This window comes from Mercenaria mercenaria, chromosome 1 (genome assembly GCF_021730395.1).
Source record: "Mercenaria mercenaria strain notata chromosome 1, MADL_Memer_1, whole genome shotgun sequence".
In the NCBI taxonomy this organism is placed as follows: domain Eukaryota; kingdom Metazoa; phylum Mollusca; class Bivalvia; order Venerida; family Veneridae; genus Mercenaria; species Mercenaria mercenaria.
The window spans coordinates 92510669-92533661 of record NC_069361.1 but is presented as its reverse complement, the minus strand read 5'-3'; the positions used below and the strand labels follow the sequence as shown (position 1 = coordinate 92533661).

Here is a 22993-nt window from a genome sequence, read left to right as displayed (position 1 = left end):
GGCCCTTTCAGCCATATAGTGGTTTCATTTATGCTTTGATTTGATGCAAACTTGCACAGAATGATCGAAACTGTCAAAAAGTAGGTCATCAGGTCAAATCAAAAGAAAAGGTTGTAAACAACATAGAGGCAACATTTTACCCTATATTCATGAAACTTGATCAGAATGTTTATCTTGACGATTTCTAAGCCAAGTTCAAAACTGGGCCATGTAGTGTCAAAAACTAGGTCACCACGCAAATCAAAGGAAAAGCTTTTTTAACACTGAAGAGGCCACATTTAATACCATGCCTTCATGAAACTCGGTCAGAATCTTTATCTTGAGGATTCCTAGGCCAAGTTTAATAGGTGAGCGTTATAGGGTCATCATGACTCTCTTGTTTACTTTAACATTACATTTTATCTCAGATACAAAAAATAAACATGTCGAAGTTTACAGACAACTTCCTTCAATGAATATAAAGCATTGAAACTAAAAGAAACATGTTAAAATTTGTGCTTTTTAAATACATCGCATTCGGATATTTCATAACATTTGGTGTGTATTTATCTTTTCTTTACTCCTATAACATAATAAAATTGTCAGCTTTTACTATATGATATGACATTATAATAAATAAAGTAAATTTAATCATGTTGTATGTTAATGACAAGAACAGTTTTAAGATTCACCCATTGTATTGTTTATTTCAATGTTTATTCTATTTTTAGCTCACCTCAGCATTTTGCTCAGTTGAGTTGTTATGTTCATACTGTGTCCGTCGACCATCGTCTTCCGTCCGCCGTTCGTCGGCGTCAACATTTTACTTAAACATCTTCTCCTTTGTAACTCCTGGTCAGAATTTCACTAAATTTTGTTTGTAGCAACGTGGTATGGGCCTCTTTCATTTTTTAAATGGTTTCACTTAATGAATTAAGGGGCCGCAAGTGCTAAAAATAGAAAAGCTTTTAAGACTTTTTTCATGCGCCACTGGATGTATCTTCAACAAATTTGGTTTACATATGGACATGTCTCGAGTTTATTCAAATGCACTTTATGGTCACAAGAGCTAAAATAGAAGAAGCCTTAGATGACTTTTTCTCAAGAACCGCTTGATTGATGTTAACTAAAATTGACCAGACCCATCCTTATGTCGATTTTTTCAACTTGGTTTAAATGGTTCCACTTGACTGCACTTCGACATTAATAGAGAAAAATAATCAGCATCTACAGATGAACTACTAGATTGATATTCATCAGACTTTTTTATTTGTTCGGAAGATGATTGCACTAACAGATGCTAAGGCTAAAATAGAAAAGCCTTTAAAATAGAAAAAGTGGAAACTCCACAGGTCGCTCAACACGATAAAAACTAAAATGTTGCAGGCTCGGTTTGATTGAGCCTGTTCTTGGACGGTAGTGGAAATCCATGTTACCGTCCACGCCCTCTAGCCCCGGGTTGAGCAGAACTCAACATTTACACATGCTAAAAAAGCAATTTAGAGACATCCGCAGATGTGTTCATACGGCGGTGAACATGGCATCTTCAATAATACACTAGCGTGTAATTCCATGAAAAGCGGCGCATGGTCCCCAGATAAAATAATGGGTTTGCCCTAAACGAGAAAACAATGGACAGAACTAAAGAAACTGGAATTTAGAAAGGGGATCTGAGGTTATGGAGACTGTATATCACAGGAACTGCCAAAAGACAAAATTAAAAAACAGGCACCATATCCAAGGGGTGATTATATAATACCCAAAGCTATGAAAGCGGGGGTATTGGAACCACATATGGGAGTATTGGAACCACCCAGGCCGAAATGGTCAAGCTGAGAAACTAAACCGTACCAGTAACACAACATAAAAGTCGTGCTGAACGATCTGAGAAGATCGAAATATAACAGCCCTGATTACTGTAAAGACTGTTTATTATAGATATTAAATTTTTGACTGCACTCAAAGGTAAAACTAAAAAATACTCTCAAGACCATTTTGCATGAACTCAAATATCCTTTTAGATATGTTAATTGATAATAGGGTCAGCAGTTTGTTTGTAAATTAATGCTTGTTGTTTTTGATATTATAGGCGCCATTTAGCAGCTTCTGATAATGCAGTGCCCTCCACTGGTACATTTGTCACAAATACGGGGAAATAATTCAAATGTTTGCAGTGATAACGGGGTATAGCCTAAACAAACATTTTATGAAAAGGATTAATTATTCTAGGCCATATACTTTTTGAGCTATGAGCATCACAAACAAAAAATCCACTATTTTGGCTATTTCAAGGGCCATAACTCTGTAATAAGCGCTAAGATTCTCAAGAAGAATGCCAAGTGTGCAAGGTAACATTATGATAAAGACTCTTGCAAGGTTTCATGAATTTACATCAAATACTTTTTCAGCTAGGCACATAATTAAGTGAAAATGTCCATTTTTTTACTATTTCAGGGGCCATAACTATAAAAATAACGAAAGGAGCATGCCAAAAAATAAAAGGTGTGCAAGTTTATATCATGATGAAGCCTCATGCAAGTTTTCATCCATTTATATAATTTACTTTTTGAGCTAGGTGCATCAAAAGGTGGAAATGTGCATTTTTGACTATTTCAGGGGCCATAACTCTAAAAATAAGGGGCGGAGGCAGACAAAAAATAGGAGATGTGCAAGTTCATATCATGATAAAGACTTGTGCAAGGTTTAATCAATTTTGTATGAAATGTTTTTTAATTAAGCGCGTCACAAGGTGAAAATGTGCATATTTGACTATTTCAGGGGCCAAAACTCTAGATATACGTGGCTGACCCAGATGAAAAATAGAAGGTGCGCAAGGTCACATTATGATAAAGACTCATGCAAGGTTTAATAAATTTATATTAAATACTTCTTGAGCTAGGCGCGTCACAAGGTGAAAATGTGCATTTTTCACTATTTCAGGGGCCATAACTCTGAAAATAGGAGGCAGACCCAGTTGAGAAATAGGAGATGCGCAAGTTCATATCATGATTAAGACTCATGCAAGGTTTCATGAATCTACATCAAAAACTTTCTGAGCTAGGCGTGACACAAGGTGAAAAATGCATTTTTTACTATTTCAGGGGCCATAACTCTGGAAATAGATGGCGGAGCCAGGTGAAAAACTGGAGGTGCGCAAGTTCATATCATGATAAAGGCTCATGCAATTTATATCAAATACTTTTTGAGCTAGGCGCGTCACGAACTTCGGACAGACGCACGGACGTGCCAACGTATGGTGTTTATGTGGCATTTTCTTTGATCTTTAGGGGCTAATTTCCACATAAATTAGGTGGTTTTCTTCTAGTTTCATATAAAACATGGACGTAATGAAGCTCATAGACCCCAGGACGTTGGCCAAGACACACGGACGCACGCACGGACGCACGGACAAGACCAAATATATATGCCCCCACCACTCACGGGTGGGGGGGGGGGGGCGCACAAAAAATATCATAGCAGTAGATGAGCTAGTCTACTTGAAACAAAACATTGCCCGCTAGCACTGAGTATGTTTAATGCCACCACACAATTATTGTGTTTTTCAAATTGATCGAGACAGGGCAAGGTGCATAGGAAACATTTTAAAGTTGATTTGAAAAAAAAATAAGTATAGAGGTTTCCTTTCAAGACATAATTATGAAGAATGTGTATATCGATTTGTATTATACGACCATGTGAACATTTAAAAAGCGCAAGGGATTGCATGAACCACGCAGAATTGTGGTCAGTCAGCACCTCTTGGCACCTGTACGTTGTGTAAAGGCAGGATGCCGTGGTGCCGTGAAAAGCTAAACTTTTTATTATAATTATACCGACTATATCGAAGTAAGCGGGAGTAACACTTATTTACATAAATTTGAAAAGAAATTACCGTCAAGAAATGCTAATGTCCGCTCAACATGTTTAAAATATACAAAGTCACTGTAGGCTCCGGAAAGGCAAAAATAAAACATGTGCCCATAACAACGCGAAACGGTAGACTTCGATTAGCTTAAGTCAGCTTTACTATCTTGTATTTTTGATGTGTTCAGCACGTCGTTGTGTTTTATGCAAGAATAGTGATAATACAAGTTTCTTTCGTTAAACAACATCTGCAGAATCCCTCGGGCTATGTTGGTACACTCGCACTTCGGGCTTGTGCAACAACCAATCCCTCGCGATTCTGCAGATGTTGTTACACGAAAACACGTGCGTTAACCCTATATTCCGTAACGCTTCCATACGTGACGATGACGTGATTGAAAACGTTGACGTGTTGATGTCACATGAGGTTTCATACATCGCAGTCTGCCCTGGTATATATTCAGTGACTCCACTGGTCCGAAATAACTAAATATTAATTACATGTAGTTTTATAGCGTAACAACACTTCGCCATTTTTCTAATGATGTAGCCTATTTTTGATATGAATAAAAGTCGATAACGATTTTGATAAAATGCATCAAACAGTTCTTTGAAGAAATTGTGGTTAACGAGTTTATAATCGATTTTTACAATCATTAGAATTTAATTTTGTAAATACATGATGTAGATTCTGGTCTTACATGAATTACAACACGAACTCAAAGTGCACATCGGACGAAGAAAGTCATGATTCGGGTATCACAATAGAAACCACCATATTAAATCAGATGTAATGATACATGTATATCAATTCATTTGCATACAAGTTGTAAAAAATGAAATATTTGCCATAAATTGACGCGTTTATATCCAATATTGCTTTGCCTGATGTTAACAGAATGTTCAACTGTATTTCGTATCCCATTTACTCAATTTTATTTAACGTGACGAATAAATTTGAGTACATACAGATGTCCAGATTTCCTGGAAGCACAGACCACCCCAAACACAGCCAGAGTGTCATGCATCGTGAAGTAGGCCCGCAACACAAAGAGTACCCCAAATACAGCCAGAGTGCCATGCATCGTGAAGTAGGCCCGCAACACACAGATTACCCCAAACACAGCCAGAGTGCCATGCATCGTGAAGTAGGCCCGCAACACACAGAGCTCCCCAAACACAGCCAGAGTGCCATGCATCGTGAAGTAGGCCCGCAACACACAGAGCACCCTAAACACAGCCAGAGTGCCATGCATCGTGAAGTAGGCCCGCTACACACAGAACACTCCAAACACAGCCAGAGTGCCATGCATCGTAAAGTAGGCCCGCAACACACAAGGTACCCCAAACACAACCAGAGTGCCATGCATCGTAAAGTAGGCCCGCAACACACAGAGTACCCCAAATACAGCCAGAGTGCCATGCATCGTGAAGTAGGCCCGCAACACACAGAGTACTCCAAACACAGCCAGAGTGCCATGCATCGTGAAGTAGGCCCGAAACACACAGAACACTCCAAACACAGCCAGAGTGCCATGCGTCGTGAAGTAGGCCCGCAACACACAGAACAATCTAAACACAGCCAGAGTGTCATGCATCGTAAAATAGGCCCGCAACACACAGAGTACCCCAAACACAGCCAGAGTGCAATGCATCGTAAAGTAGGCCAGCAACACACAGAACACTCCAAACACAGCCAGAGTGCCATGCATCGTAAAGAAGGCCCGCAACACACAGAACACTCCAAACACAGCCAGAGTGCCATGCATGGTAAAGTTGGCCCGCAACACACAGAGCACCCCAAAACAGCCAGAGTGCCATGCATCGTGAAGTAGGCCCACAACAAAAAAGAAACTGTAATGGAAAAATAAAGTAGACGGACTGATTCAAAAATAAAACAACAAGTACATCTTAATCATAAATAGTATGCAAAATACGTAAAAAGATAAGGGTAGAGAAATGGAATGGAGTGTTAGGGGGTGTGGAAAAAGCAAGGATGAATATTCAACAGGAAAGTTTACGCTCCAACAACGCAGTTTACACGCACGCAAGCATGCACAAAGCAAATGAACAGACAAGCAGAAAAAACAACGCATAGGGGCACGCCCAGTGACGGCAGGTGGCCAGATATATTTTCGATTTAAAATCAAAGTCAGTTGAAAAGTAATCCACTAGGAACACCGAGACTAATCGTATTTATACCCAATCACCACTCCACCCTCTCCCCAAACTGTGAACCGATTTCAGAAGGAAAATGCATTACCTCTCAGATAAATTTACGAAGTTTCATATTGAGCAGAAACAGAGATATGGTAAAGACTCATAAAATATTTATATATCTGCAAAAGGAATAGAAACGCTACTGTATCTGTCTGTATAATAGTAACAGGTTAGTAAGAAATAATATATCCCAAACTGATTTGTCGTTGAATGAGTTCAAATGCCAATGACTTTTATCACGATGTCGCATCCCGAGTGATGTAATAATACACATCTAAACGACGAAGAATGACTATCACTGTTTCAGATATACTATTTCGAGTCTAATACGTTTTCCAGGATTATTATGTACATACCAAATGTTTGCCTATATTGCGCGGGTTTCTTTTCCAACGTGCCACTATGACATTTGACGCTTTCACGTAACAATTGTGATGTTCAAACTGTGAAATGTAACATGATAACAAACAATGTCTTTTTGTTCAATAGGAAAACAAACCAGGTAGTCTTCAAATGATGGATGTTACATATAGTAAAACTTGACACAGATATTTTTGAGGTTGATATTTCAATTCGTTAAAATGTGCGCGTACTTGTAGCAAGTAGCAAGGCCCCATAGGAAAGAATAAGTGTCTTCTAAAATCGGTTGTCCTGAAACAGTTTAAGCTTGTGTTATAACATGCTCAGCCGCCCTATTGATACTGACGTAAAGAAAATTAAATTGAATTACTTGTATCTGTTATCTTATCGAGTTTGACGACATGTTTCCGTTTCTAGTACGTTTAATTTTTTTATTATTTATTTTTATTTATTTTTGCTATTATGTTTTAATTTTCCTAGTATACGTTTTCTATATTTATAGGTGCCAGATGTTGTCCTGCCGGATACAGCTGGCATTCTGGTGGATGTTACCTTGTTATTGGTCTCAATGTGTCCTGGATTGATGCTAGGGTTTACTTATTATTCTCGTTTTTTGAAATATTTATAGTGAAAAGCTATTCTGCTTCAAATATTGTTTATGCACAGTAAACTTTTGTAACATATTTTAACGTCCATAACATATATAGATATTTAAGCCGTTCTTTCAATTTAAATATAAACAATGTACATGTATAAGTAAAACAGTTTCTTTGCAGAACTACTGTAAAGTATTAGGCGGAAACCTGCTTTCTGTAGAGTCGTCTGCAACACAGCGTGCCACAGAAATAGCTGTTAGTCAATTCAGCGGTATGATACAACTATAATAATACATATATTACCCAATTTTAGTTTCTGTAAATGTTTATTTTCTCTTATATTACCATCGGTTCTATGCCTGCCAGATCTGAACATTCTGAAATGTCCAGCATAGCAGAAATGTACTTAAGCGATGCCATCCATAAATGATACCGCTTCGAATCTGTTGTAGGTACAATCTTTCCAGGAAAATTCTGGTTAGACTTCAACGACCTTTTGAACCCAAAGGACTGGAAAAGAATGCGAGATCTTCACGCCTTAGTATACGAAAACTTTCATCAAGCACTAGGATCAACTGAAGTTGAACAGGCAATCCACAATTGTATATACATAGATCTGGACTACCGTTGCTTACCAGAGCATTGCGGCAAAAAGATGAACTTTGTCTGTTATGCATCAGGGTAAGATCAACGAATATATGCAAAATTATTAAAACATAAGAGCCACGGAAATTCCAAGAAAATCAGGATTTTCAAACATTTTAGCTATTCTGTAACTTAGTTAAAATTTATGAAAGCAGTTTTTACTGTAAATGTTATGCAGGATGAGTACAATAATAGCGAAAGTCCATAATTGGATGTAAAGAAGCGAAATTGCATGCCAAGAAGGATAAACAAAGATATTAAATAACATTGAAACATGTATTAACAAAGCAACAGAATTACCTTGGTCTTACTATAAGCTACGTATGGACAAAGTTTCATTTCAGTATCTCAACCCAAATTAAAGTTATTGAACGGACACGCAATTGTGATGATGATTCCGGCAAATAAAATCTATTTTAGTAACTGCGACCTTGACCATTAGCCATAGCCCTATGGCATCCAAATTGCTCTGTTTTTATTACAAAAAAGAAAAGAAGCCAAGACCGGACTGGCAAAAAAACGACACCTTGTCCGCGCGCTCAAAATTACCACTGAAGGTACAATGGCCCAACGCCTCAGCCCACTGCGCCTCGGTGTAATTTTCGAAGTATGCACATTCAGTTATACTGACCTTGAACTTGGCCCCATATTCAATCCCTCAATCGAAACTATAGTTGAGCGAAAGCTTTTTTTCTATTACAAGTAACAATGACATTGACCTTGATTCAACTAACCCCGAATTCAATCTCAGTCGTGGTCTTACTGTAAGCCACCAAGTTTCATTTTAATATCTCAACCCAAACGAAAGTTATTGAACGGAAACCAAATCTTGACACTGCAATTAATCCATCCATCCATCCATCCATACGCCTAACGACATCACCAATCTTCGACTTTCAAAAACGTGGTTAAAAATTATCTTCTACACTATTTCTTAAAAAGAGAGCTTAGGCAGGTCTGTCTGGATCGCATGACGATTACATAGAATATATTGTGCCTGAAATCATTCGCCCTCAACCTCTGATTCAACGGGGGAAGTTAACTACCCACTGTTACATAAAAGAAATACTGCTGAAAAGCGGCGTTAAACTCAGCACAATCAAAATAATCATCCAGAAATGGCTTTCCCACGTAAATCAAACAATGCATATGCCAGAAACTATAAACTGGAAACCAGTACTTACATTTACGCATTTAATGATAATTCAGTAGAACCACAGCACGCATCTGAATTATATATTTTGAGTTTAATAATATTGTTACTGACATCTTATCAAAATCATAAACATTACTTTCATGCAATGTTAAAACGTAAATTTGTTTCAGGTCTGTATCAGCAGACAACATTCAGTCCTCCAATATTCAGAGATTCAAAGATCACTCTGAAGAAGACAGTGTACCTGACGTTACGAATACTCCTAAAGACCACGTTATGGATATTGAGAAAGAGGAAGATATTCTTCACTTTGATCCATTCGGTTGGTTTAGGAAATAATGCATTTGTTCAGAGCTATCGTGCGAAACCTATTCATACTTGAATATCGTGTAGCTACTCATAGAAGAAAGTTCTCAGATCAGTTTCTGTTATTGGTTGCCAAATACCTTTCCACAACAGAACACATTTTAATTTTCAGAATAAAAAGAAATGATATTGCCTTAGAGGAAACTTAAGTTAAAACGTGAATGAATATGCTTAAACTTTTTCATCTTATCTGTACATGTATCAGTTGGTAAAGGTCCACTAGACAATGCTACGTTGTGGTTCAAGACAAGAAGATTGTTAAAGGTTTTCCGTGTATAACTCTATGTAAAACTAAGTTCGACTCAGGGTAGGGCCAATTTTAACCTTAACCCGAAACCCTAACCCCTAACCCTAACCTTAACCCTAAAGCGGAGTGATTCTGAATATTTCGAATGTGAATATAAAGTTCATAATTATTCTAGAATCCGTTGTTGCTTTGTTTTTATTTTTAAGAGATAAACAACATTCAGTCATACTGACCTTGAACTTTATTTTTGACCTCCAAATGTGGTCTTGATGTTTCAAATAAAAGTCAATGTGTTGCTCATACCAAGACATATTTAAATCCCTTATTGACCGGATATGAAAGTGCAGACGTATGGAATGACGGCTTGAAAAGCGCAATCCTATCGTACCCAAACTAAGTTCGCAACCAGTAGGGGACTGATAATTCTTTACAGAGCTAAGCTCTTTTACTAGTAACCAAAACGGCGACTGTATAAAAGTAATTCATACGGCCAGTGTCCCTGATATCAATACATTAGACGTTTATGGTCTAACTACTGAGGGCATGGATAGGCAAGATGAGAATAAACTTCATCCTTTTGGGATTGCAGCAACATGGATCTTACACTGAATTAGTAGTCATTGCATTATCAAATTAGATAGTGTACTGGTCGTTAGGTGACCAAACATGTGCTGAATACGGAGCATTTTTTACACATCCTCACCAAGCGATAAATGTATTACATAATGAAGATGCGGAATTGTTTAGTTGACACTTAAGGTAGTTCTGTACGTTCGGAACAAACTTTTTCTACAATGTAGAATTTCATTTAACCTTGATTTTTCAAAACTTCAGAATTCACTTATAAATTTTGGCAAATAAAAAAGACTTATCGTTGTATTTTTTTTGTTTTTTTTTTTGTTGTTGTTGTTTTTTTTTAATATTTTTTTTGGCTACACTTGTCTTATTTGAAAATAAGTTTAACCTCATACATGTTTTGATAATTGGAGTCTATGGGAACATCAAAATTTTGATAATCTTTTCGCGAAAAGAATTCTTTCTACAATGTAGATTTTAATGAAACTTCTTACATTCGTAAATAAACATACTGCCTATAATATGGTGAAATAAAATGAACTTGTTTTTGAGATATTTGCCCACGATTAGAGATGCGCACATTTCAAGCTAATTTTAAAACATTTTTCGGAATTATCTAACATGTCAGATGTTTTAACAACATATTTTGACTTTAGAAAGATAGTAACGTTGCCGTTATGACAAATGCATTAACCTGCTGCCATAATTTATAAAATGATTTTTATTTCCCTGCGCCGAATCCGGGCTTTATTCTACGTTTTCCGGATCAATGACGTTACGCCATTAATTCCGGTTTATCAAACTACCTTAAATTAAAAATTATGGTTTTATTCTTTTTACAAGTACTGATAAAATGTTTTTCCTTATGACAACGTCATGTGACGTCATCAGGCAAAATTTGTGGCTTTTTTCCCTGTTTTGCTTACTCTGAAATACTGCTTACCGCACTTCATGATCCTAAATACCTGAAATATAATAAATATAATAAAGCGTTACGCCAATACCGCCAAACAATTAATAAGACATTGGTATGGTGAGTGTTGTGTTTGGGATCCACAATAACATTGTGTTTTGAATCGAAGATCCAGGAAAAAGACAACGGGTATGCTGCATCAGAGTAAAGGGAGGTTAAAAAGTGGAGTGAAGGTTATCTGTCATGACTCAGACTCAGACATCGGGAGACGATAACGTCTAAAAGAAATCCTTGATACGGCCTACATGTCAGTGTCCCTTTTCATTAATACCACAGGAGTATGATATGATATGGTTTCCAGTGTTGTTTTATTTTCTAGTCCTCTGGAATCATGGAGTCCATTCAATATCGTATATAATAGAATTCCACATATTTCACTGAAGCCAATGGAATGGTATGGGAGGGGTGTGTTCATTCAATATCTATGTAACAGAATTCCGCATATTCCGCTGAAGCCGATGGAAGGGTATGTGAGAGGTGTTACAGTTTTTTATATGAGGGGTGTTACAATTTCTATTACCTCCCATGAATAGGTGAAATCAAACCGATTCTGCTAATGTTTTGCTTCGTAGCCTTTCTTTGCTTCCATATGGATTCCATATGGATCATCTTAAAGATTGGATTTCATTTGTTCGTAGAAAGGTGTAAAGTACATATAATTGCGAGAGACATTAACCATTTGATAATCGCGACTTAAAAGTTTATTTACGTTTGATATGACGTTGGGTTACTCTAGCTGAAGTAACGTTTCAAGCGAAACGATAAATAAAGCATTGATATTGTTAAGTTAAGAATTCATATTCAATATATTCTTATCCAAAATATTTTCAAATTTCAGCAATCTAAGATCGCAAAGTACAGAGCACGTCTCTGGGAATTTATTGAACTCCCTTCAAACTTGACTAAACTTGGAATCAAGGAATTATTTTTTAACAAATATCAGTTTGAAAAATATGTCAGCATTTCAACATTTTATATGACTGAAAACTTTGTATGTCTTACTTTCCATGGTTTTGCTATTGTCAATAGGAAAGAGTTTTTTACACCCTTTATTATTATATAAGGTTATACTAAATTCCCATCCGTAAACAAATAAAATAGGCCGACTAAAAGTGGGATAATGTTATAAATATTCATCATTCAGTTATTCAATTGTTCTTGTTCTTTAGGTGGAGCGATATGAAAGATTAAAGACATAATAAGTAGTTTATTTCTTCATTAAAAGTTGAATAAAATATTACTCGCATAATAATTGTTATAGAAGTAAAACAGTTGCAGTTACGTCTTGTATGAGTCATCATAAAAGCTCCTTTTGGTCAGTAAATGTCTTTACGATTCCTGTTGTGTCTCATCAGCTTCAATTTTGTCATCTTTCTCTGCTGGTATTGTTTCTTGAATTCCATTGGTTTAACCGCTACTTTCCTTGTTAGGAGAATGTTTTCCTTTGATTTGTTCTGCTCACTGTAACTACAGAAACACCAAAGAGTCCTAGGTCTTTCGAATACGTTTACAAACAATTACTGAACTGATCAACATGTGCTGTAAGAATTTTCCTGTGTATTGGAAATACACGCCAGTCATGGGTAATAAGTTTTCGTTTAATCATATTTTTATTGCAATTATCACACAAGACATTATGGTAAATGTACATCAAGACAATAATTTATAGTTCAAACATTGTTTTTATCCAATGACAAGCGAGGGATTTTCGAAAAAGTAATCAACTTATTTCATATTAGTTGATAACTGAAGAATTTGATCCACTTAATCATGAAGTAGTTCAAAATTACTGAGTATTCATTGTTCCGCCTACTATAGATTTCCCACATTCAAGGAGGCGGAGCAATCACCAAAACAGGGACTGCATACAAGAAATAATGTGTCTATGTCATAAACGAACCAAATATATAAATATCGAATTCTGTTTTTTTTAGCTTCATTTTAATGCAAGCTGCACATTCATAGTTCAAGTTTGACTTTTCTGCACCTACCACTCTCAATCAATTACCTCTACTGGTCTAAAAATAAACCAGGGTGCACTTACTTTTTTTTCTTTTTTTTATACTTGTAGTTGCTTTTTTAAAAAAAAGTACTGTTAGATCATTACGAGTTAAACCTGCATATTATATTTTCATTGAATAAGAATATAATATTGTGATATACAAACTACTCTATAAGTGCGCCGTCTACTACAGTATGTATTTATAGCCGTTTTGCTAATGGCACTAAAATGACCTTGTATCAAGTTGTAGTAAACATGTACTTCTCCATCATGAGTGAAGATAAAACTAGCCAATGAATTCCAAGAGACTGAAGAAGGCGTGGTTTAGTTTACTTCAGAGAGAGCTTTTTGTTTCTTTAACCTGTCAGTAAAATGAAATGGGGCGTTTAAACTATAAGTCGGTTATAGATACACTTATTGAACTTCTAACGCATTAAGTTTTGCCTTCACTACGCTACGCTCCGTTCCGGCAAACCTAATTGCATTAGAAGTTCAATAAATGATCTATAACCTATATACATACAGATACTTATGTAAATATATATACAACAGCAAACTATAATTACATCAAGAAATATAATACTACAGTACATTGAGATACATTCAGTAACTTTGCAAAGGTGCGATAATACAAAAGTTTACAAACATTAAAAATCGGTCCGTCCCTGGCTGTCAAATTAATGTTAGATTAAACTAAATGGCTGATTTTTATTTGGACTAGAATGGAAAAAAATATATGCTTAACAAAAATGGAAATAGGTAATCACGTAAAATGCGTGTTTACTACTACACTATAAAATTAAAAAATAAGACGATATTAGTTTGGTCGCAGTATATAGAAAATTGTGAAGTTTGGATTTAAAACACAATACTATTATGACAGTTCTAACCTTTTTTTTTTCCTACGAAAAGCAATGCACAGTTACTTATAATGTTCAGTCGAATTTCAAAGATATAATCAATGTTCAATTAGCCTTTTAAAACAGTTCTATTTACTGCACTATTAACAACATTTCTTAATTATGAATGTATTTCAAACTAGCTTTTAACAAGTTAAAGCATAGCAAAAGTTCCTTCTAGGGCACATCTATATAAATATAAAATGATCATCTTGTAAAATTTTGGTTGCAATGTCTGTTTTATACTGCCAAAAAATGTCAAGTAAGTATTTACGCTAGTTATTTAACATAAATTGTTAAATCAAACAACAAATTAAATGTGTTACCACTTTCAGTAGAGTAAATACGGCAATAAGACATTGACCCGGTCAATCCAATACGATTCGATGCGTGAATTTGTTGTGCATTATCAGGGGGTCGCAGTGGGGTTTGTTTTCACATATTAACCATGCATTTGAAGGTAACGAAAATATTTAGTTGTTTACATTTACATTTGCTGATATATGTCTATCTGGTCGACTGAATGTACATATGTTATATTCTTCAAGAATGGAGGAAATAAAAGAATCAATCAATCATCCTCGAGTTTAGTCATATGTAATCCACGGAACGGCCTCAATTAGGAAAGAATAGTTTAACCTCAGAGGTTATCTTTAAGGTCACGGAGTTTAATTGGCCAGCTTGTAATGACAACAGCTTTCGATATCAGTAGCTCAGTCAAGTGTGATTTACCGAATTAAAATATTCCTTCTCAAGAGAAGGAACAATAATGCTTATTGAGAGCGGGACCATATGTCCCTAGCCCGTCATCTGGGCTGCTCCCCCGACCACAGAGTATATTGAGTTTATATAGAATTATACAGGAAAACACAGAAGACACATTATCTAACTTCCTGACCACTAATAAGGATACGTAGAAAAGAATTCACTTATGTGTACATGTTCATACCCTTAAGCTACTGAAGATTTCACAATCTTGTCTGACTTTATAATTCATGAAATGTAAAGTTTTGAATGATAATTTTTTAAATCTTAAATCTCTGAAAGAAATATCTAGCCATTACATTACAATTATTAAAATGAATTAATATCGCATCGAAGTTGTTTACACCGACCGACTAGGAAGGACTAGGAAGATCAATATTCAGAAGTTTGGTTCCGTTCGTTAAAACATTCTAATTACAATAACAGAAATATGTTCAGTTTTTGTCTGACCGGCAGACAATCAAAGGCGCCAATTCATTGTCTACAATACACAAATACAGAGCGATCAGGTCCGACGGCAAGAGCGACACAAAGCCCCGGAACAAAGAAATGTAGGCAGAATTGATAAAGTCAATGGACAAAATCTGTTCAGTTCCTTGACACAAGAAGTTAGATATTAACTTGGAAGCAAATGTTGTTATAAGAAATCGTGATTGCATTTAAACACGTTACAAAATTCTGATGATATAATACTATATTTAACATAAAATGGGCATAAATGAAACTGTGTAAGCATCCTCTTCGAGATATTTAATCAACATATAAATGTATGCCTATATCTTTACAGAGCTATCCATTGTGATGTATGGAACAGTGCACTAGTTTTGGTATATAGCTAAATGTTCAAAAACTTGAACGCATGTCCACAGCAAATATTATTCTGTGAACGATTTTTTTTCTCCGGCTGTAACAACAGGATAACTATCTACATCTTTGAAGATATTCACCAAGTATTTGTCTATTCTGTGTGATTTTCTATTCCAGCTCGCCCTTCTGACGTTTGGCGCCAAGACGTAACAAATGTGACGTACAAACAGTGCATATACAGTTTCAATCTTCTGTGTTTAATAATGAAATTAATTGCGACTTTGTTAGAATATTACATAACACACAATTAAAACTTTGAAATTCTTTTCATTTACTTCTTATTGCGTAATTGTTTTATTTTCTCCGGAAACGGGAGATCATTCGTTTGGTATAGCACAGGCTTAATGATTTCTATTTGTTTACTAACACAGTAATGTCTGCAGTTTCTGCTATAAATGGTTAAATTGTTATCGTAGAATGTTATCTATGCAGGAAATTTTACATTGCATTTTCTACATTTGTCTGATTTTTCAAGTTGTGTTAGGACCTTAAGAATTTTTATTCATAAATTTGATTTGTTATCATAGCACGTGCATATTATGTACACTGACATTGCACATATTCTAAATTATGCTTGTAAGAAAACACTAAAAGTCAACTAAAATTAAAGATAAATTTAGTATAATAAAATCTGTACAAAGATCCTTTGGAAGCAAAGAATGCAACCAAGAAGAATAATAGCAGACTCGGTTTGATTGAGTCTGTTCATGAGAGGTAATGAAATGTGCAACACCTCTCACGCTCCCTAGCACCGGCTTAAGCGGAACTCTATTAAACATATACTGAATGGACTCCATGATCCCAAATGACCAGCAAATATAACAACACTGAATCCAAGTACGAGGAGACTTTTTACAGCCGCCACACGGCACTTTAAGATTGCTGTTGTGATAGTTAATAAAATCTGTACAAAGATCCTTTGGAAGCAAAGAATGCAACCAAGAAGAATAATAGCAGACTCGGTTTGATTGAGTCTGTTCATGAGAGGTAATGAAATGTGCAACACCTCTCACGCCCCCTAGCACCGGCTTAAGCGGAACTTTATTACACATATATTGAATGGACTCCATGATCCCAAAGGAGGCATGTTGCTTTTTTCTTTTTCACTTTTTTTTGAAATCCTAAAAGTGTATGACATCACAAGTGTTGAAAAGAATCATTGTGAAGATGTACTGATTTCACCGTCTATACTCAAGATATCAAGGACTAGTCTAAAAGCTTCTGTTAGTGTAGTTCACAACATGGCCCTTTTCGCAGCCTCAGGCCAAAGTATAACTTTATACTCTTAACTGGAAATAATACAAAAATACTATAGTAGTTGAAATACATCTGTCAAATGATTACCCGAAAAAATTAAAATTAAATTTGATCAGCCATGCAATAGGGATTCAAGTTGTTAAGATTATGGTTTTCCCAACTTATCTATCATGATAGATCGATGATTTATTCATAAGCTTCAAACATTTGTAAATAATAAAGTTAAGTGTAAAATTTTTGAGAACATTGAGCACAGCAAATGTAGCAAGTGCCACACACCCCAAAGAAGATCATACGCAAAATATAAATAGTGTTTCAGGTACTAAGCAGCAAGATGCTCGTATATTTATAATACGAATTGTTAAATTAGATTAATTATAACAAGAAAAAGAGTACAGTGTACATAAGATATAAATCATACGGACAAGAAACAATTAAAAATAAGGACACGGTCTTGGAACAGTCATTGACTTTGTGTAGGTAAGTACGGGTTTCAGTGCGTTATGTGCATGCCAGCTTCAGAAATATTCGCTCAACCCTTCCATGAATTTTAGTGGTTTTATTTGTAGAGCGTTTAGTACATGTTACATAAAATATGTTTTAAGCTAGGGAACACATGGCTGCAACATGTAAGTGGAATTGAATTACATAATTCAATGCAGATCTACCATTTTCTGAAAATGTTGTGAACTTCTAGTATTATACACCGGTAGGACGGAAAACAACCAAGGTTAGACACACATTTTCTACCGCAGAACCAACAGGGAGCATCATGCCGCTTTTATCGAGACTGTTGAAAGTTTTGTCTTTTGGACTTTTTGTAACATTTTGTAAGTACTTTTAGTATCTTTTTAAGCAGTTTTAAACATTGAATTTTTAATCAGATTCAACTTTTCTGTATTTCATACAAGAAATTCAAATTTTATTTACATTGCATATGCAGTCAAGGCGCTTACACATCAGAAGTGTCTTAGGGTTTACATTACTGAATATATAAAATAAAGAATTCTGGCAGAATTATGACAGAAACTTTGGTACGCTTGAAAATTCGATACCCTGTAACAGGATCGTTCACATTATTCACCATTTTACTTTTGTTGTGAAAACCAAAAATATCATTGAAAACTTTTAGGCGAAATGCAAAATAATCATCGCATTTTAGCAAAAAAAATCTATAATAAAATACTTTTGAAGTATATTATATTGCAACCAAGCACAATAATAGCAGCATTAGTTTGCCGTGCAATACCTCTCACGTCCTCTAGCGCTAGTTTAAGTGGAACTATTTTATACATAAAAAAAAGCAACAGATGAGTCCAAGTATGGATAAACATTTTAAGACCGCCATATCTGTTGTTGTGACGGTTAATTAAATATAAAAGCAGATCTTAAGAAACTCGTAACAGCATGTCGGAAAAGTTAGGAGAGTTTCCTTTTGTATTCGCCGATTGAAAATAAACATATTCACGATTGCCATACATGCATTTGCCGTAATTCCGTTTCTTCAATCTATAAAAAACTAACAATCTTATTCTGTACTACTTCAGGTGTAGGGTCTTGTCCTGATGGATACTGTCGGCATTCTGGTGGCTGCTATCTTGTCGTTGGTCTTAATGTTACATGGATTGATGCTAGGGTGCGTTGTGTATTTTATTCTGTCTTATTAATACTTATATTTTGAACCTTTACATCTACGAGGAAGTGGTTTCCTTCTTTTTAGCCTTTCGTGACTGAAACATTTGAATTTTATTCTTAAATGTTAGATTGTAGACTTTGGTCTACCGTCCATGAACAGGCTCAATCAAACCGAGCCTGCAACATTTTCGTTTAAGTCGTGTTTGGCGACCTGTGGTTTTCCACTTTTTTATTTTAATACTTGATTTAAAATATATAATTTGAATTAGTTTATCCATGATTAAAATGAACAATTAAGACAACTATTTATTTGCTTACCATGACGACTTGTGTGCTTGAGTTAAACAGATTTCGTATATTACCGAAAATTGTATTCAAATAAATACTGCAAGTTCTTTCTTATGTCTTTGCCAATTAAAAATATCCCCAGTGCTAATGGTTTCATTTGTATTTGACAATTTGTCATTAATTTTCACCAGATCGCATGTTTTTCTCCAAAAATTAGCGTTGATAATAAGACTATGTTCGACATTACAGTATTTTGATTTAATCATATTTTATTTCTTATAATTTAAATACAAATACACAAATCATACAACGAAAAGGGCAAGCTTACTTTAACAAATTAATAACAGTATGATTAATTCAACTTATATAAAAGTAATAGTATCTTCAGTGTCTTCTTTCTGTTTCCCATAATTTTTTTATTATTTTTGAGTCAAATAGTTTTACCAGTATATCAATATGGATCTATATTTGCAGAGTTTCTGCACTGTGTTAGGTGGACAGCTGCTCTCTCTGGAGTCAGCAATCAATCAAGTAGCTGCAGAAGGACCAATGCGTCGTTCTAAAGGTCAGTGTGTTGTGTTATTATTTTGAATCTTGGTTTATATTATAATATTAATCGTCTATTGGCTGTTTATGACATCAAATAGATTTCACAGTATCAGAAGTGTTTAGTTCACTTGATGTAATACCATCAATAATTGTATTAGTATAAGATTCAATGAAACCTATTTCCCATCAGAACCGTTTCTTCAGCTTCATAATAATAGATTTTCTGAACATTTGCTAAATAAAACAACTTACCTTTAAATTCTAGGGATAGTTTTTCCAGGGAAATACTGGTTAGATTTTAATGACTTACTGAGCCCAAAGGACTGGAAAAGAATGCGAGACCGCAAATCCTTAGATTATGAAAACTGGAGTTCGGATTCAACCGAGAACGAAACTTCAATTCAAAACTGTGTCTTTATGTCCGAAGAGCAAGATTATCGTTGGTCGACAGTCGCGTGTTCTGAAAAGATGAACTTTGTCTGCTATGCATCCGGGTAAGGCATGTAAGTACTAAAGGTGTGCAGAAATTTATAATAGAAAAGTATCTACAAATATAGGAATAACGACATGAATTTTTCAGTATCAAGATTAAACAGGCAAAACGACAATGATATTCACATGTGTTATTAAATTACATTAATATGGCCAGATATCAAAGTCTTCTCTAAAGATAAAGGCACGTAAATACTCAAGTTGTACAGAAGTCTGAAAAGATGAGTATATAAGAATACAGGAAATAGAACATGAATCAAACAGGCAAAACGACAATGTTATTCACCTGTCTGGGTAGTTTGCATATGTACAGTAGTAAAACTAGCATGAAATCTTGGTGGAAGACTATCTTCTAGTATTATTCTAATCAGTTCGAAAATAAATGTACTATTATTTCAGAGTGACAAAAATAAGTACTAGAAAGTATTCCAGATACCGAGGTTACTACTATGAGTATGATTATATCGATGACAGTGATGACGAGGAATGCTTATAGCACGTGCATATTTTCAGACAGTACAACTAGTTTGGACTGGTTTCCACAGTGTATTTAATTACTGGATTTAGGCCAGTTTCTTCTGTCTTCAGACTAATAAAAAAAAGAAAGTGTATATACAAGCAATAGTGCTTCTTATGCTTGACTTGTTTTCGTTGGGTTTAACGTAATAGTTCTTGGTCATATGGCGGCCATCCACCTTTGTTTGAAAATCTCAGGTGCTCCTCCGGTATTTTTTCATAACGGACGGACACCTGGGTAGAACCAACGACCTTCCGTAAGGCTAGATGGCTGTCTTACATGAAAAATTCTACGCCTCAAGCGAGGCTTGAACCCACATCGGCGAGGGGCAAGTGATTGGAAGCCAGCAAACTTAACCACTCGGCCACGGAGGTCCCTCTTTTCATGCTTGTTATATGTTTCCAGTATTACGCATATTTTAACAAATGTGGGATATATACTTTGCGAAATGATGTTATGTCGTTCAAATATTAATAAGCAAGCACATTGAGTTTCGGCTCAAATTATCATATTTAGCTTAATTAGGTACTTTTGTATTTTACAACTAATTACAATTACAACTAATATAAATAAGCTAAAACCTCAAAGCTAGCTAGAGTCTCCTAAAATTAGACGCTAAAATCAAACATGGAGACAGTGAAATATTTCACTGCTCTCACATACAAAAAAAATATTGATAACTTCCCCCACTGTAATCTGGTTCTCTGCCTTGATTCCAGCTGTTTGCACCCACGACAGGATTGTGCAATTTTTTAAGTAAGATTTATAAGAAAGAATAACTTCTTTATTGAAGCAAAAAGATCAAAGTATTAAATATAACAATATGAATAGGCATTATCAATGACCTGAACATGTCAAAGAGCTACTGAAGAGATACGTAATTTGCACATTTTCGCAAAATTCAAAACCCCGACGTGTATTAAATAGTGGCACCTTTTCTTTCTTTTCTTTAACAGTTGTTCTGTGTATGTATCACTGTTTTAATGGTAAATAGTTTAAATAATTTCATTGATTAGTTGGAAATGAAATATATAAGAAGATCCTTTGGAAGTCGTTTAATATTACACTAAAGCAGTATCAATAGTTTTCCTTGAAACGACGAGTCTTTGTCAGGAAATATTTTACCACTTCCGTTAAAAATAATCTTCATCTTTGAAACATCCTCGAGTTGCCATCATGTAATGGCCTGTCCGAAGTTGCCACATGGGTATAAGGTTTATCTGGTTAAAAGAAACTTTAAAAAATACTAATGTCCTGACATAGCTTCTGGCATGATAAAGCCCGTCTTTGTTTAAACTTATATTGATTGAAACACTTGCTCTATTTCTAAAGGCCCTGATAACGGTTCTGGATATTTAGTGCTAGTTCTTGGCAAAGAAAGAACATTTATCATCGCCTTTAAATTAATAAAATTGCGTTAACGTTAGCGTTGCGTTAATTTTGATATTCAGTAATGTGTCGTAATGATAAAAGAATAATGCTGAAATAACGAATAAATTACCGCAGAAACGCTACAAAACATTGGTGCCTTAAAGTGAAGTCATCGACGGCATGACGTTTCGTGTCAGTTAACGCGCAAAATTAATAGCTTTTATCTTGAAAGTGCGTAATTCTGAGCATTTTTGTTATTTGAACTATTTTTAAACAGCCATTATTTGCCAAAATATTTTATGAGTCTTCCTGTCTGAATAATGATCAATATTGCAAGTACAATGAATTTTCCATAAAAATGTCAGATGAGGAGTACTGCTGTAAGTATTTTAAGCTTTGAAATTTGTTTAAATGAATGCAAATAACACGAACATATTACTTACTTTAGAAATAAAATATTTTGAAAATATAATTAAACGAGAATAGTAATTTTGATTACTATTTTTCAAAGAAATTACGATAAAAGGCAAGATATAAGATATTTTAAACGTCTCTGTTGCCATGGTTACTTTAAGATAAATAGGGTATCAGGTAAAGTGTTGAGTATTCTGCTAATATTATTACCCTAAAATTTCCAAGTTGTTTATTAACAGAATGGCACTGAAATTTAAATCTAAAAACCCGTTATCACACATAATTGTAAAATGAGAGAAAATGCGTTACAATGGAAACACGAGCCCCGCGACATATACATTGTAAGCTTCTTTTTAGAAAGTTTACACGTATACTTATAAAATCATCAACTACGTAGACTTCTACGGATAACAGGGAAATCGAAATACACTGAAAAGTGTTACCTTCTTCTTTCAATATAAAATACCTTTGGAGGGTCATGTACTTCAAATCTGGAAAAAACTTGTACTCAAAAGGAAAGCGATAAAACGTACTTAAGACTGTAGCAGCCAAAACATTAACTTACACGCAATACAATACATTGCTACGGTTTAACTAATTTGAATTTACCCTCGTAACAAGGCCTCCTTAAGAATATCATCAAGATAGCGTCATGTATTATTAAAGGCAGTAATAATGTTTGTTTTTGTATCTGGAGAAAGGCCCAATATAAAATCTCTTTCATAACAATATGAAAATAAATCTGCCACAAGGGGTGCACACTTTGTTCACTTGGGAATACCAATTACTTGTCTGAAAACTGCATCCCTAAACCTGACGTAAATATTGGTAAATAAACAGGAAAAGGCTTAACAAACTTCGTCACACAGGTCCGCATAGTATAATCTTTTACAATGCAGCTAGTAAAAATGCTTTATCGAAATTGCAAGCGAGAAAGGTAGCATTTTCCCTGGCA

The 22993-nt window shown here is 35.1% G+C and overlaps 2 protein-coding genes across 3 annotated transcripts; both read left to right on the top strand.

The window, feature by feature from the left end:
• The first annotated feature begins 419 nt into the window (after window positions 1–419).
• LOC128548598 (snaclec salmorin subunit A-like) lies at window positions 420–9159 on the top strand. The gene is made up of 5 exons (XM_053523935.1): window positions 420–537; window positions 6926–7014; window positions 7200–7290; window positions 7472–7700; window positions 8991–9159. The coding sequence occupies exons 1-5, from the start codon at window positions 483–485 to the stop codon at window positions 9157–9159; spliced, it is 633 nt and encodes a 210-aa protein (XP_053379910.1). The 5' UTR covers window positions 420–482.
• An 8267-nt stretch (window positions 9160–17426) lies between these two features.
• LOC123530300 (snaclec coagulation factor IX-binding protein subunit A-like) lies at window positions 17427–20358 on the top strand. 2 transcript variants are annotated; one of them, XM_045311073.2, is made up of 5 exons: window positions 17427–17602; window positions 18320–18408; window positions 19170–19260; window positions 19510–19738; window positions 20136–20358. In XM_045311073.2, the coding sequence occupies exons 1-5, from the start codon at window positions 17545–17547 to the stop codon at window positions 20230–20232; spliced, it is 564 nt and encodes a 187-aa protein (XP_045167008.2). In that variant the 5' UTR covers window positions 17427–17544; the 3' UTR covers window positions 20233–20358. The 2 variants fall into 2 exon arrangements, with proteins under 2 accessions (XP_045167008.2, XP_045167013.2); XM_045311078.2 differs by having other exon boundaries at window positions 17438–17602; window positions 19510–19747.
• Window positions 20359–22993: the final 2635 nt, after the last annotated feature.